The sequence below is a fragment of the Sus scrofa genome, chromosome 1, assembly GCF_000003025.6.
Source record: "Sus scrofa isolate TJ Tabasco breed Duroc chromosome 1, Sscrofa11.1, whole genome shotgun sequence".
In the NCBI taxonomy this organism is placed as follows: domain Eukaryota; kingdom Metazoa; phylum Chordata; class Mammalia; order Artiodactyla; family Suidae; genus Sus; species Sus scrofa.
This window is the reverse complement of record NC_010443.5, coordinates 206,950,321-206,967,227: the sequence shown is the minus strand read 5'-3', so window position 1 is coordinate 206,967,227 and position 16,907 is coordinate 206,950,321. Positions and strand designations below refer to the sequence as shown.

General features: G+C 35.0%; 1 protein-coding gene across 1 annotated transcript in view; it reads left to right on the top strand.

Moving 5' to 3' along the window:
* The window catches only part of CCDC171 (coiled-coil domain containing 171), a 354,732-nt gene that overhangs the window by 175,827 nt on the left and 161,998 nt on the right, over positions 1 to 16,907 (top strand). Inside the window, exons 18-19 of the mRNA XM_021063474.1 lie at positions 5,834 to 6,338; positions 7,331 to 7,447. Coding sequence (XP_020919133.1) covers positions 5,834 to 6,338; positions 7,331 to 7,447 — 622 coding nt within the window. The remainder of the gene's footprint in view (positions 1 to 5,833; positions 6,339 to 7,330; positions 7,448 to 16,907) is intronic.

Genomic DNA, 16,907 nt, shown 5'->3' with positions numbered 1-16,907 from the left:
GGCTCAGCATTTGGCTTGCTACTCATTGGCAAACAGTCATGGTTTAATAACAAGATGATATCTCATTGTGGTTTTAATGTACATTTCCCTAATAATTAGTGGTGTTGAACATCCTTTCATGCACCTATTGGCCATTTGTGTAACTTCTTGGGAAAAATGTGCAATCAGATCCTCTGCCCATTTATTATTTGCCTTATTTTTTTTTGCTGCTGTCGAGTTGCAGAAGTTCTTTGTGTATTGTGGATATTGGCCATTCAACAGATACATGATTTGGAAATATCTTTTCCCATGGAAGGTTTTCCTTTTGTTTTGTTGATAGTTTTTTTTGCTGTGCAGAAGCTTTTTAGTTTGACATAGTCCTATTGTTTATTTTTGCTTTTGTTTCTCTTGCCTTAGGAGACATAGCCGGAAGGATACTGCTAAGGCCAATATCAGAGAGCATACTGCTTATGTTTTTCCCTAGGATTTTTATGCTTTCAGTTCTCACAGTCAAGTCTTTCATTCATTTTGAGTTAATTCTTGTATATGAAGTGAGATAGTAATCCATGATCTGGTTTCATTCTTCTGCATGTAGCAGTCCAGTTTTCTCAACACCATTTGTTGATGAAGCTGTCCTTTGTCCATTGTTTGTTCTTTACTCCTTTGATATAAATTAATTGTACTTATATGTAAGAGTTTCTTTTCCATTGATCCATGTGTCTTTCTTCCAATACCATGCTATTTTGATTAATATAGCTTTGTAGTGTAATTGGAAATCAGGGTGCACGATACATTCAGCTCTGTTTTTTTTTCACCTTGAAATTGCTTTGGCTGTTTGGGGTCTTTTGTGGTTCCATACAAATTTTAGGATTTTTTTGTTCTATTTCTGTGAAAAATGTCATTGAGATATCTATAGGGATTGCATTGAAACTGTAGATTGCTTTAGATAATATGGACATTTTAAGAATGTTAATTCTTCTATGAGCATGGAAGATCTTTCTATCATGTATTCTTCAACAGTGTTTTTTTCAACATGTCTTACAATTTTTAGTGTACAAGTTTTTCACCTCGGTGGTTAAATTTATTCCTAGGTATTTTGTTATTTTTGTTGTGCTTGTAAATGGATGGATTTCTTGATTTTTCTTTCTGTTAGATTGTTGTTAGTGTATAGAAATGTGCAACAGATTTTTGTATATTAATTTTGTACCCTGCAACTTGATTATACTTGTTTATTATTTCTAGTAGTTTTTTTAAGTGGCATTTTAAGGTTTTTCTGTATATAAAATTATGTCATCAGCAAATAGTGACATTTTTACTTCTTTTCCAATTTGGATGTCTTTTATTTATTTATTTATTTATTTGCTTAGTTGCTCTGGCTAGAACTTCCAATACCATGTTGAATATGAGTGGTAAGAGAGGACATCCTTATTTTGTTCTGATCTTAGAAGGATAGCTTTTAGTTTTTCACCATTGAGTATGATGCTAGTAAATTTGTTATAAATAGCCTTTGTTATGTTGCGGTATCTCTACACCTGTTTAATTGAGAGCTTTGTATTATAAAAAGGAATTGAATCTTGTCAAATTCTTTTTCTGCATCTGTTGAGAAGATCATATGATTTTTATCCTTCATTTTGTTAATGTGCTATATCATGTTGATTGATTTGCAGATATTGAACCATCTTTGTTCCCTGGAATAAATCCCACTCTCATGGTGTATGATCCTTTTACTATATTGTATTTGGCTTTTTAATATTTTGTTGAGGATTTTTGCATTTAAGTTCATCAGAGATATTTGCCTCTAATTTTCTTTTTTTGTGTTGTGCTTGTCTAGTTTTGGTATCAGGGTAATGTTAGTCTTAAAATGAGTTAGAAATTTTTGGGAAGACTTTGATAATGACTATTAACTCTTCTTTCACTATTTGGTAGAATTTACCACCTCATATGTATTCTTAGTCTTAGTTTTATTCTTTTAGTGATTTGTGAATGGCATCTCTTTCTTGCAATAGAAATTAGGTGATGAGTCTCATGAAGTCATTCATAGCGATAGAAATTAATATTATTCAGTGCTTCTCTATAAAGAACCACTATAAATGATCAAAACTTGGGGGCCATCAAAGACATGAGGATCTTTAAAAATTACTTTATTACATCATTACTGCTTGTACTAGGTAGCCTGAAATGATAGCTGGCTCTGTAAGTCTATAATCTCAATTCTGTTTTCCAAAAATTCCAGTGTGTTCCTGTTTTTCTCTTATTTAGAGAGAGGTAGGGTATTTTTGGTAATACACTGTAGATTTTTTTTTAATCTATTTCTAGCCATATTTTTAATTACTCTCTTTTCCTCATCACAGGACTGCCTCTTCCTGGCTGCTGTTATTAAATGCCTTAACTTTAACCTGATGCTCTGTGGAAATGGACCAGCTGTATACAGTAGAGGAATTTGGGGTCTGCCATGCACTAAAATTAACTAAATCTTTTGTTGCAATAGGTTTACTTGACTTTTATCTCTCCTTCCACAATCCATTTGATTTTGACCTATGACTGAGTTTTTTTTTTAATATTTTGAAGTAGTATTAGCAAATATATCTCTTCATAGTTTTTTCAGACAAAAAATAATTTTTATTGAAAAGCCACTTCTGCCTGAGACTTTGAAATCTGTAAAAATGTAAATGGGCAACCGTCTAGAACCTGATTATGTTTTATTTTTATTTCCACTGCTTAGGTACAACCAGTGTGCCTCTTTTGCCTTAGATTTTCTATAATTTTCCTTTTCCCCCACCCCTAAATGAACTGGTGGAATTGATTTTGGAGAGAGTATGGAATTAAGCTTTGTAATTTCCATTTGTTTTCCCTACTTCCTGCAGCTCTGCTGCCATCCCAGCTGTCTTTATTGTTTCCAGTTCTCCCCTCTGTTTACTAAAGTGTAGCGATTGTCCCAGGATTTTATGATTTCTCATAGCTTTTTGGGTAAAGTTTAAATTCTCTGGGTTAATCATTTATTATCTACATACTTCTCAAATTTCCATCATTTCCCTCTTCAAACGTTCTGAATTATTTGCCCTTCCTTAGACCACATTACTTTGTTTTCTGGCTCTTTCCTGATTTTTCTAGCTGCAACTCAAGTGTCAGTTTTCCCTCTTCTCAAAAGTCATGCATCTGCTTCCAAGCTGTCTCTTGGCTAGGGCTCTTAAGAGTTCCTTCTTTTAGCTGCTCCCAGAGGAACACCACTTCCTTTATTAGGGACCTTTATATGGAGCTCTGGGACACAGTCCTGTTGATAAAATACTGATGCTGCAACTTGGCCCTCCTTGGAGATGTGGTTAGGGGCAAGATACAGTTCCCATATTTCCTCATTCCTTGATTTTTCATATTACCATCACAGATATGGCTACATCAGACATCAGAAAAAAGTTAGAGTAAGTAAAGTGAATTAAAATATAGTAGAGAAAAACAAAAAACAAAAAGCAAACAAAAAAAAAAAAAAACGGAGTTCCCATCATGGCTCAGTAGTTAACGAATCCAACTAGGAACCGTGAGGTTGTGGGTTCGATCCCTGACCTTGCTCAGTGGGTTAAGGATCTGGCGTTGCCATGAGCTGTGGTGTAGGTTACAGACGCGGCTCAGATCCTGAGTTGCTGTGGTTCTGGTGTAGACTGAAGGCTACAGCTCCGATTCGATCCCTAGCCTGGGAACCTCCATGTGCCACGGGAGCGGCCCAAGAAATGGTGGAAAGACAAAAAAAAAAAAAAAAAAAAAAAAAAAAAAAAAAAAAATGTATATATATATATATATAGTAGAGAAACATTAAAAACCATGTCTAAATCCAATTATCCCACCCAAGGGAAAGCATTCAAGAAGTTGAATCCATCAGACACTGACCTCTTGTATGCTTCCTTTTCTCTTCTGTACTCAGGACTGTACCTTTGAGCGCCTCCTTCTACTCACTGTGCACCCTTGAGAACTTACCCCCGCCTCAGGACCAGTTTTGGTCCAGGGGTTACTTTGCTCAGCCGTATATTTTGACAAGTTAGAATCCTTTTGGCTTCTGCCTGTCAACATTGTCCATGGTAGGCTTTGACACCCAAATCTTGCAAAGTCATAGAGAGTCTGTATGATTTTTCTCTAAATCTGATCAACTTTGAGGTCTTCCTGCCAATGTAAATTTTAGAAATGACTTTGATTCTTCTAGTTCTTTATGAGTAACTCTTAAATCAGACACACGCTCATTGTAAATCTCTCTCAAAGACCAATGTTACATTTCTGATGGAGTGTGGTCTGAACCAATAATGCAAAGAGAAATAGTTTCCTTACTGTCTGCAAAAGGATTCTCTCATAATGAAGACAGCACTTCACTTTATTATGCATATACAGAGCTGTTTTTCTCTGTCTTTGACTGACACCTTTATTCAAATTTAAACTCCCTTGGCCTGTTTTAAAAAGAATAACTCCATGGCTAAGTCAGGGCAGCTTCTTTGGCTAAGATCCAGATAAAGGTGTTAAATCACCATGGATTAGCCCAAATTATTATAAGGGTAGCTATTGGCTAGCCTCCTTATTGGTGGAGTTGAGTTTTTTGTTCTATTACACAGCTCACTCTCCCTTGTCCTTTGCTGTTTTCCTCCAAAAGCCTGTCATTGTCATTTGGTATAAACACCCTTTTGTGCATCTATGTCAATCTAGCATAACTCCATCATAGTGTGCTACCACGGTAATTGATTTACCTGTCTGTTTTCCTAGCATGCAGACTTTAGTGACTAATAAATGTTTGTTGAATGATAAATGAATCAGTAAAAAAAAAAAATGGAATCTGCCATCTTCTAAAATTGACTCTATTTCAGCAATTCCTTAATGATTAGGCATAAAAGTTCATGGAAAGCTGATTTATTTTCTAATGATTAAAATCTGGTGCTTGCAGTTAAAATTTCTTGGTGTTGCAAATTAAGCTTTGGTTTATAAGTACCTTGATTAGGAAAAGAGGACCAGAGAGCGCTGCTGAGGCCCAGCTCACAGTATTTCCTTCTAGCACTAGGTGTTATACTTTGTACAGCCTTCTGTCTTGGGGAGGAAGAAACTGAAATAAGAGAGTATGCTCTGGGAATCAGTTCTTTTCATCTAGTAATTGTCAGATAATTGGGTGCTGTTACTATTACTTTTTTTTAACTCTTTGCTATTTTGGAAAAAGTTGTCTTTTTACATATAGGAATGTTTCTGTTGGTGGTGTGATTTCTGTTTAAAAGTAGGAAATAAATGTTACTGAGGAATGGAAGAGGAGAAATTTTCTTTCTCTAAATATCTGTATTGATGTGTAACTATACAGGAAATTCACAAAATATTTTTAAATTTATGTGCTGTACTTTATGTAAAGCTATTTAATAGGATTTAAAAATAATTGTGCACATTTATTTATATATTTATTTTTTGCTTTTTAGAGCCTCACCCATGGCATATGGAGGTTCCCAGCCTCTAGGGGTCCAATCAGAGCTACTGTTACCAGCCTATGCCACAGCTACAGCAACACAGGATCCAAGCTGTGTCTGTGACCTTCACCACAGCCCATGGCAATGCTGGATCCTTAACCCACTGAGCAGGTCCAGGGGGCTCAAACCAGCAACCTCATGGTTCCTAGTCGGATTTGTTTCTATTGTGCAATGATGGGACTTCCTAATTGTGCACAGTTATATCTAAGCTGTTTGGACCACTGCTGCTCTATCATATGTATTTTTTGGATTTTTTAGAACATCGATCTTTTGAATAAAAAAAATAGTTGTCAGCAAAAGTGTTTTCTTTCTTTAAGAGTTAATAAAATGTGTATTTGTTTCATGATCAAATACATTATTTGACCTCTTTTTTATAGAAATTTCAAGAAATTGCTGAAAAAAATATGGAAAAATTGACCCGTATTGAGAAGTCACATGAACAGTTGGTTCTTGAAAATTCACACTTCAAAAACTTGTTATTACAGACTAAAAGAGAACAAACATCCTTGCTGGCAGCTTGTGCATTGATGGCTGGTGCCTTATATCCTCTCTATAGTCGATCATGTGCCTTATCTACACAGAGAGACTTTCTCCAAGAGCAGGTCAACACCTTTGAGTTGTTCAAATTGGAGGTTAGAACTTTAGCCCAGGCCTTGTCAACTGTAGAGGAAAAGAAACAAGAGGAAGCCAAGATGAAGAAAAAACCATTCAAAGGATTGATACGAGTATTCCGGAAAGGTGTTATTGCAATTTTGGCAGCAAATAGACTCAAGCATTTGGGCCAATCATGTGCCTCTCTTTTTACCTGGATGGAGAATTTCAAAGAAGGCATAGGCATGTTAGTGTGTACAGGAGAGCCCAAAGACAAGCATAAATTTCCAAGTAAGATAAATTGTGCTTTTTAAAATTTAAATCAAATGTAAGGACATAAAAATTGAATATGTTTGGGCATTATGCAAAAACTTAAAAAATCATTTGTATGTCAAAACATATAGTCCTACACTTATGTAGATATATATGTGTGTATGAATAAGTGTGTATCTATATATAAGTTAGGTTTTGATATTTTGTGGTAAACATTAAAATATAAAGTAGCAAATATATATAATTTCAACTTTGTCTAGCTTTATTATATTTGAATGCTCTTCTCACAGTAGATTGAAGAGTTTATACAGTGATTCTTTCAACAGTAAACTCAATCCAGAAACCCTGCCCTATTTAAAATTAATTAGCAACATAATTTCCTTTCACTTTCTTTTAATTAGTATAAAATTATCAGAGTTAAAAATCTATTGAAGAACTGAATGAAAATGAGACAAATGTATGCTATACAGATAACTTTCTTTTTCTTTTTTACTGCCACACCTGCTGCATATGGAAGTTCCTGGGCTAGCGGTCAAATTGGAGCTGCAGCTGGGGCCTACACCACAGCCACAACAACACAGCTGCATCTGCTGCACCTTGAGGCAGAGCTAGATCCTTAACCCGCTAAGTGAGACCAAGGATCAAACCCATTGATTCTATGTCAGGTTCTTAACTCGCTGAGCCGCATGGGACTCCTATGACTAATGTTTTTTTGAATGCTTGATTATTCTGAGGAAACAATTATTTCAATTTTTAGCTTTTCAAAAGCAAGATATTGAGTAATATAAGTACAAAGAAAATATCCTTCCTTTTTTTGCCAATACCATTATATATAAATGAATTAATTAAAGTCAATAAAATCTAACATTTACTGTAGATTTTGCATAAGATGAAGTTCTGCACACAAGTTTTGATCTACTTCTTAAATAGCTAAATATGACTGAATTTTAAACATGTATTTTAATAAATTTTTGTAGCATTGCATAATGGACTTTTTTCTATTTTTGCAGAACATCAAAAGGAACAGTTACGTTGTTTGCACGCTCTCAGTTGGCTCACCAGTTCTGACCTTCTTGCTGCAATAGTCACTTCCATGGCTGAGTTACAGGAAGCTATTAGTAAAACAGGTATGATACCCTTTTTTTATGTCCTTGCAAAATACATTTAAAAAGCAATGTCCAGAAATGCTTTATGGTACAAATTCTAATAAACCTTCAAGGAGGTTAGAACTCTAGCGCATTTGTTCTTATCTTTCTTTTATTGAGGTACAGAGAGATTGCTAAGTCTATATTAATGAAGTAGTGAATTAATGTAAAATTTGATAGATAACTTTGTCTTTATTTAAGGAGAAATTAAATGACATTTCTTGGTGGATATATCCATCTTTTTACACCTTTGTTACCTGATTTTCCTGTGGAAAGCTCTAGTTTTTTTAAAGTAATACTGGTAATGTTCTTTCAAATGTTTTAGTTTTCCTTCTATTTCTAGCGGTGAACTTTAGAAGTTGGGGTAATAATTGAATCAGTAGAAATTTTTCTTCTCTTATTTGGTGATATGTTTCTGTTTTTTTCTGTTTAATTTTAAATAGAGTTAATTTGAATAGTTTGCTCCTTTTCACTAGGTGTGAAACCACCTATAATCAGTGATTTCCAAATGTCTAAAATTCAAGTTTATTTTGTCATGACTCAGTTTGCATGTTTGTGTAAAAGGTTCAGTGAAAATTGATTTCTTTAAACTGAGAAAGTAACATACAGTTACCTACTGCTTAAGCCATGTCATTGGACTAATTATACTCATTTCAGACACATTAATAGTTAAAAAAGTAAGGTGTAATAGACTTGTTAATATTTGCCAGTATAATATTCTGAGTATTAATGAAATGATAATTTGGCATATAACTTAATTCTTTAGATAATTATGCTATGTAAATATAAATCATTTATTGAGATTTCAAATATCTAAACCTAGGTGCTTGTAGTGTGAAACTTAGGATTTATTTATTTATTTAATTTTTAAATTTTATAATGATTTTTATTTTTTCCATTTAAAGATTATCTTTAGGTTATGGCCATTGATGTTGGTAAGGAATATGCATATTTAATGTATTGGCAAAACCTTAGCATCTTGGGTTTGGAGTCTGAAATAAAATGTAATGTTGGGGAGTTATCTGGTGGCTCAGTGTGTTAAGGATCTGGTGTTGTCACTGCTGTGCTGGGAGTTCATTCCCTGGCCTGGGAACTTCTGCATTCCAAGGACACGACCAAAGGGGGAAAAAAAAAGGAATGTTGGTGTTGTAACTTCAAAACAAAACTCACATTCTTGAAAGAACTTAATAAGTTTTTGGATTTAATTTAATAAATAGAGGATTTACATTAGTCATATTCTTTCCAGGTTTGTGCATCTGAAAGTAGATTGATTTCTTAAGCTATAATCTTACTTGTATTATTTTATTTAATGCCTTTTTTCTTATCACTGTGCTATGTATTTGAGGACATAAAAGAAAAATATGTGACTTGATGTGATCCTCTAGAAAGAAAATATACACAGTGGTTGTAAGAATAAGAGCGACAACTCATGAGCAACTTGAGGCAGAAGGTAATCAGAGGTTGGATGAGGAAGTACAGGCTTTAAATGTGAGCATCGATACAAGATGAAGCTCAATGTGGGCTTTTGAGCATTGGGAAGGCTTCAGGGAAGAACTGGTGAGTGATTTAGCACGTTAGAGAGGAGAGATAGCATTCAGATGCAGGGCATCACTTGAGCAGGGATGTAGAGGTGGAAATAAGCAGAGTGGGAAGAAGGGACATTAAGAAAGAGAAAATGTAAATCCATGCATGGCAGGCCTGGCTTATAGATAAAATATATTGTCTGTTATAACTACATTGAGAAATAGTGGAGAAGGGGTCTGTCATTGGCATGGGATCAGATTGTAGAGGATTTATAAAAGTAGACAGCGATTTCCCCTGAGCACATCTTCCAAAAGTGACCCCTTGTGTAACATTTTTAAGTTAAATATTGGCAATAATTTTATGCAGACTCTGATAAAAATATGTGTAGGTTAGACCTATCAAGTAGAAGGTAGTCCAAGAGTGGTGTTTTTAAGTGCTTGCCTACCTTTAGAAATGAGCTGTCATTGATGTTAGAACCTGGTGTGCATCTAGCTTGAGGAAATAGCAAATTTAAGAAAACATTTTTAGGAGTTCCTGTCATGGTGCAGCGGAAACGAATCCAACTAGGAACCCGGAGATTGCAGGTTCGATCCCTCATCTCACTCAGTAGGTTAAGGACCCGGTGTTGCCATGAGATGTGGTGGAGGTCTCAGACACGGCTTGAATCTGGTGTTGCTGTGGCTGTGCTGTAGGCTGGCAGCTATAGATCTGATTAGACACCTCCCCCTCATATGCCCTGGGTGCAGCCCTAAAAAAGCCCCCCCCCCCAAAAAAGCAAACATTTTTACACAAGACTTTAAATGTTGTTGGATAAAGAACACTTCTTAGAGAAGAGAAAATGATTTATTGCTTAGTGGGGGAAAGTAATTGATGTATCAGAGTCCTGAAGTGTATTGGAAAGGAGATGGTCCAGGCAGATGATTATTACCAAACTAGTACAGAAATAGTTAGTGTGGACCTTTTGCAGTGTTAACTTGAACAGCTGGGCTTACAAAGTAATTCTTTCAAAACATGAAGAGTTAATGTATTATGTTTTCCAGGCAATGTGCTTTAATTTAAGATGTATCCTAATGGTAGAAATTTTAGATATTTTAGCAGAGAAGATGGGAGAATAATTTTAGGCAAAGTATATGAGTGATTATCAACAGATAATAATCATGGTAGTAAATGTAAAGCCTAATATAGGCATGTTGAGTTTATAATTTTAAGTGTATGAAAAAACCTAAATAGATAGCCATTGTATAGTACACAAAGCGCTAACTTTGAACAGGGCAGATTTGATTTGTTTCCAGCATTCCTAGTTATTAGTTTTGTGAAATTGGCAAGTTATGTAATTTTGCTGGGCTTCAACACTTTACCTATAAATGAAGATAGTATATCTTCGCAGTTGTTATGTGGATTTTTCTTTTTTCTTTCTTTCTTCCTTTCTTCCTTCCTTTCTTTCTTTCTTTCTTTCTTTCTTTCTTTCTTTCTTTCTTTCTTTCTTTCTTTCTTTCTTTCTTTCTTTCTTCTTCTTTCTTTCTTTCTTTCTTTCTTTCTTTCTTTCTTTCTTTCTTTCTTTCGCACCACAGCATGTGGAGTTCCAAGGCTAGGGATCAGATCTGAGCCAGAGTTGTGACCTAAGACACAGCTGCAGCAACACTGGACCCTTAATCCACTGTACCAGGCCAGGGACTGAACCTGCATCCCAGTTCTCCCAAGACACTGCCAATTTGTGCCACAGCAGGAACTCTCTTATGAGGATTTAATGAGATAATGTGGGTCGAAAACTTTGTATAGTACCTGTTATACAGTGGTTACCCCCCAAAAACTGTTGTTCCCTTACCACCCATCTCACAATGAAAGCATATAGCATTAATGCACACACACATCTGCTAAAATGTACACATTTTTAGACTACTAATTATTTTTGTTTCAAAATTGCTAAATTGCTATATATATATATATAGGCAACATAGTATAGGATTAAGCAGGTATTCTGTCTGACTTGAGTACTGTTTCTGATGCTGGCCATGTGACATGGGCAAGTTATTCAAACCCATTGTGCCCCAGTCTTTCTTCCTTCCTTCCTTTCTCTCTTTCTTTTGTCTATTTAGGGCCACACCCATAACATATGGAGGTTCCCAGGTGAGGGGTTGAATCAGAGCTGTAGCTGCTGGCTTACACCACAGCCTCAGCAACACCAGATCCGAGCTGCATCTGCGACCTACACCACAGTTCACGGCAACACTGGATCCTTAACGCACTGAACGAGGCCAGGGATCGACCCCACATCCTCATGGATACTAGCAAGTTTATTACTGCTGAACCACAATGGGAACTCCCCCAGTTTCTTTATTTGTAAAGTGGGAATAGTAGGTATTACCTATTTCAGAGTTGTTTAGAGGACTAAATGAGTTAGTTTGTAAAGTGCTTATTAGCATGTCTTTGTTACTAGTTTACTTACTTTTCCTAGTTGAAATAAGACTTTAAGGCTTATTGCACTAACTGAATAATATGAAGTTTCCTAAAAATGTAGAGTAAATCAAATGAAAATACAGTCATTTATCTTAAGTTTTTGAGACGTTACACATCACATACAACTCTAACTTAAAAACATGGCTTTGTTTTAAATTAGTATACATGTAAAGGTCAAGGAGAAGTTTCTTCCTCTGAATATAATGATACTGTTTGTTTGGGGGTATCATAGGTTTGCTTTCTTTGTGACTAATAGAAGACCCTGCTTAGAGTAGATTAATCATAGAAGATTTTTTCCTTCACAGTAATAGGAAGTCTGGAGGAAGGTGGAAATCCAGACTCTGTCTTTCCACTCATCCATCCTAGCATCTTCATATTGGTGCCTTCTAATTTTAAGCTGACTACTTTCAGGCATCAGGATTGTATTTGCAAAGGAAGAAGGAAAGGACACAATGTGAATGTGTTTATACATTGCTAGTAGGAATAAAAAAAGTGATATAGCTGCTTTGGAAAAGAGTCTGGCAGTTCCTCAAAATATTCAACATATGAATCAGCAATTCCTCTCCTAGGTATATATTCAAGAGAAATGAATATACATACAAACTTGTGTCTGAATGTTTATTGTGATATAATGCATAGTCAAGAAGTGGATACAAACCCAAATGCCCATCAGCTGCTGAATGGATATGGGCATATAGCCAAATGGCAAAATATTATTGGGCCATAAAAAAGAATGAAGTACCGATACTTGCTGCAACATGGGCGAACCTTGAAAACATTATGCTACATTAAAGAAGAAGCTAGTCACAAAGGATTACATATCATGTAATTTTACTTATTTGAAATCATATATCATACCATTCCATTTATTTGAAATATGCAGATTAGGCAAATCTAGAGACTGTAAGTACATTAGGGACAGCCTAAGGTTGGGGAGGGCTTGGGTGTTACAGGAGGTGGCTGCTAATAGGTATGGATTTTCTTTTGGGGTGACTAGAGTTGTATACAATTTTATGATGGTTGCATAACTCTGAATATATTAAAACCCATTGATTTGTACAGTTTAAGTGGGTAAAATGCATTGTGTGTGAATTATATCTCAAGAAAGTTGTTAAAAATGTGAAGGCATGTGGTTGCTGATTATAGCCCTCTATGTCATGAAGGCGAAAGCTTTCCCAAAAGCTTCTCCAGCGGGCTTTTGCCTTTTGCTATTGTTTCATTGGCCTGAACTAGATTACCTGACTATCCCTAGATGGCTATCTAGAGATTGGCCAAAGAGATGCAAGAGTTTGTGGATGGAATGAATCAGCCAATCATTCCAGTAGAGAGGGTTGTTTTCATTTTTTTTTTTTTAATTACCTCCGCTTCTACTGCCTCCATTATAAAGGAAAACTGATCAATTCTGAAAACTTGGAAAAGAAATCAGGGAACAACAATAACAAAAGCAGAGACATTTTCTCATCATATAGGGATGGTTAATGTTAACATTTTTGTATGTTCTTATGTGTTCTTCCAATAAATTTTCTCCCTCTTTCTCTGGCTATTCTTCCTTCCCTCTTTCCCTCCCTGCCACCCACTCATCCATCCACTAACAGACTAATAAATGAGGTAAATGATATCATAGACTACATTCTGCTTAATATCTTCATTTAAAAATTATTCTGAAATAATATCAAACTAATGGAAAGGTTGTGAGTACACAACAGAGAACTCTTTTTGCTGAAGAGTTTGATAGCAATTTGCTCCTATGATGCCCCATCGCTGCCTCATGTTTTGGTGTGTTTTTCAGAGACATTCTTCTATATAATCAGAGTGCAACGATGAACGTCAGGGAACCAGCCCTGATACATTAACTGATAACATTACTACCATTCACACTCTGTTGAAACCTCCTCTAGTTTTCTCAACCATGTTTTTTTTTTTTTTTTTGGCAAGAGAATCTGGTTTAGAATTATGTGTTACATTTAGTCATGTTTCTTCAGTCTTCCTCAGTATGGAAGAGTTCCTCAGTCCTTCCTTGACCATTATGACCTTGAAGATTACAAGCCAATCATTTGTAGAATATTTTTAAATTTTGAGTTGTTTGATGTTTCCTCACGATGAGATTTAGCTTATGTGTTTTTAGGAAGAGTATCGCAGAAGTGGCCTTATACTCTGCTTATGATATGCTGTCATACCTATAGTTTAAAAATATAATTTTTGAGGATTTTTCTCTATTTCTATTGATATTCTTAAAGAAAATGATTGAAACGTCTGGGTGATATGTATCAGTTGAGCATTCCATAGTCTATTTAACTAGTTTAAAATAGGATGTTTTCATCATAGGAAAGCTATCAAGAATATCAGTTCAGCTTTGATTTGTAATTGTGTCCTTGGTCCTTGCATCATCTAATAGTATGAGCAGTATCTTAATTCTTTGGGAAATTGAAATGGCAACATCTTGGGAAGGTCTACTTAGGAAATCTGAAAATTCTAAAATGAAAAGGTATTTCTTAGAACTTTGATTTTTCTTCTCTGTTCCTTCTGTCTGTGTTTTTCTTTTCCAAGAACTTGCTGAAAATTTAAATCATATCACATGTTGCTGGCATCATGCCACATGTTGCTGGCATCACTATCACTTTTTTCTTTTTTAGCTCCAGGAAAACTAGTACATGTATAGCAATACTAAGTAGTAGCTTTTAATATATTAAATAGTAGCTATTGCTTCTCTTATTATCTTTGTTCTGAGGTAAAAAAAATCAGCAAATTACTCTTTTTAAAAGTTAGGTGCTTAGCTTTTTAAAGTAAGTTCTGAATTATACACATAGTATTAACTATTTAGGAGAGAAAAATTAAAAATTGTCTAGGAGAGAAAATTAAACATGTTGGATACATAGTAGAATGTGGAAGAAGAACCTGGACCCTAGGTTTGAGTCTGGCTTCCACCACTTACTATGTGTGTGACGTTGGGAAAAGCATTTCATATCCTTTTTCAGCCTCAGTATCTTCATCTTTAAAATTTCGCTAAGAGAAGTTCTTCGCTCACAGAATTATTCAGAATAAAAGTAACTTCCTCAGCCAAGTCCCTTATTGATGTAATTGTCCAATAAGTGTTATTTTATCTGTTTTTTGTGTACTGATGTCTGGGTGGAACCTGTATATTTCTTTATACCTTTTCATGAAATTGGAAGTTCAATCATGGTAACTTCAATTCACTGCTCAGAAAGTGAGATGATGGCTAAAGGTAGTTGTCCCTGCTGCCTTCTTGAACTTTGACGATGTATTTATAGGCAGTGGGCAGAGACCCCAGTTTCCATGTTGCCTCTGTAAATACTGGACAGGTGGCAACCTTCTTGCTTTCATTAAAGTGTTTGCCCACTTGAGATAAATTACCTCTTCCAGGTATCCAAATGGTGTGCCTGCAAGAGATCATTTACCTCAAACAGGGGAGAGTGTTACTTCCACTGAAGGGCTGGGATATCAATCATTATAGAAATAGGCTAAAGAACCCTATAGATAGCTCAACGTTTTTATATGAGTGGTTCAGACTGAATATATAAAGATAGAAAGAAATGTACTGATTTGCTTTGAAATATCTCTGAACAAATACAGGAGTAGATGATTATGAGTGGAATGTTCATACATTTTGTTACACATTTACAACATTTCACTTACAATTGAATCTCAATTATCTAGAAGATAGATGACTCAAATATACCTGCTATTATTACTCAGAACTTGCTTTCATTGTAGATTTGGAGTTAACTTTGTAGAGGTCATAGCAACTCTTTCAGACAAAACTCAGAAATCTAGATTGTATTCGGCACAACATTGAGGTTTCCTATCAGGAAGTTCAAAGCAGTAAGTAAATATATTTACATTAATAAGTAGTTATTGGTATTTATTTTAAAACTTTAAAGCTTTATTGAATTCTAACAGATAATAAAGAGACTTGTTGCTTCAGGTTGGTTGTAGACCAGCAGCATCAGCAATAGCTGGGGATGTGGTAGAAATGCATAATCTCAGACTCCAGAGCTGCTAAACCAGAATCTGCGTCTTAATAAGATGATTTATATGTGCAGTAAAGTGTGAGAAGTAGTAATTTTGAGAATTTCATTATTCACATAATTTACTCGTGCTTAAACTTGAAACAAGTGCCATCTGACCAGTGTATCATTTTTGGTACTTGAGTTGGTAGTGTCTGTTTTGAAGGAAGCCACACTTAACTTACTGAATTTTCTTATATTTTCGTGATTTTAAAAATTATTTTTGCATTTTCTCATACTTTTAAAAGCATTTTATTCTGAGAATTTTCAAGCATATAGAAAATTTTAGAGAATTTTATGGTGAATAGCTGTTTTTATTTTTTAAATAAAATTGCCTATCATTTTTAAGGACAATTTTTGAATAAATAATTTATCCTTGGAAGTGTTCATGAGTATGTAAAATTCTGTCACAACTCTGATAGATTGTATTTATTTGTTAATGTAATATATAAAATCAATACAACTTTCATAGAATTTATTTATTAATATATATAAAATAATTATTTTAAGAAACATGAATCTTTCACATATTTTGCATCTTATAGGTAGCTTGTAGAAATTTTTAAAGAGGTTTTACTTTTTTCTTCCTTTTTTTCCCCTGGAATATGGAATTTCCTGGGCCAGGGGTTGAATTAGAGCCACAGCTGGGGCCTATGCCACAGCCACAGCAACACCAGATCCAAGCTGCATGAAGGAGACAATATCAGGTCCTTAACCTGCTGAGCCACAGTGGGAACTCCTTAAGAGCTTTTTCTTGGAAGGTTTAGTTTAATATTCAGATACTATCTAACAGCAACAAAATTACTCTTTAACATTTTTGTAAAAATTCACAAGAAAACATTTCTTCTCAAACCTATGGTAAAATAATATATGTATATTTAAAAGTATTTTTGACCCCCACCTTGTTCCCAGAAAAAAAAATTATGGCAGCTTATAGGTATTTGTAAAATATAATTATAAGACAGCTCTTGTAATCTCCCTATTCTAATCTCTGTATCCAAGAGTATAATTAATATTTGTATTTACTTCTTCCAGGTTATTTTGTGTGTATTTCACTATGACTGGGTCACTCTATATGCCGCTTTTCATTGTGCTTTTTTCCCTCACTTATTTTATTTTTATTTTTAATTTTTTTGATTTTTAGGGCCTCACCCATGGCATATGGAGGTTTCCAGGCTAGGGGTCTAATCCGAGCTACAGCTGCCGGTGTTCACCACAGCCACAGCAATGCTGGATCCTTAACCTACTGAATGAGACCAGGGATCGAACCCACAACCTCATGGTTACTAGTCGGATTTGTTTCTGCTGCACCACAATGAGAATTCCTCACTTATTTTAAATAGCTGTAAAAATTGTACCAACTCATTGGCTATTGTAAGGGTTTAGATGAGTTATAGCATGTGGGCAGTGCTTGTCTGTCACATATCTTTGTATCA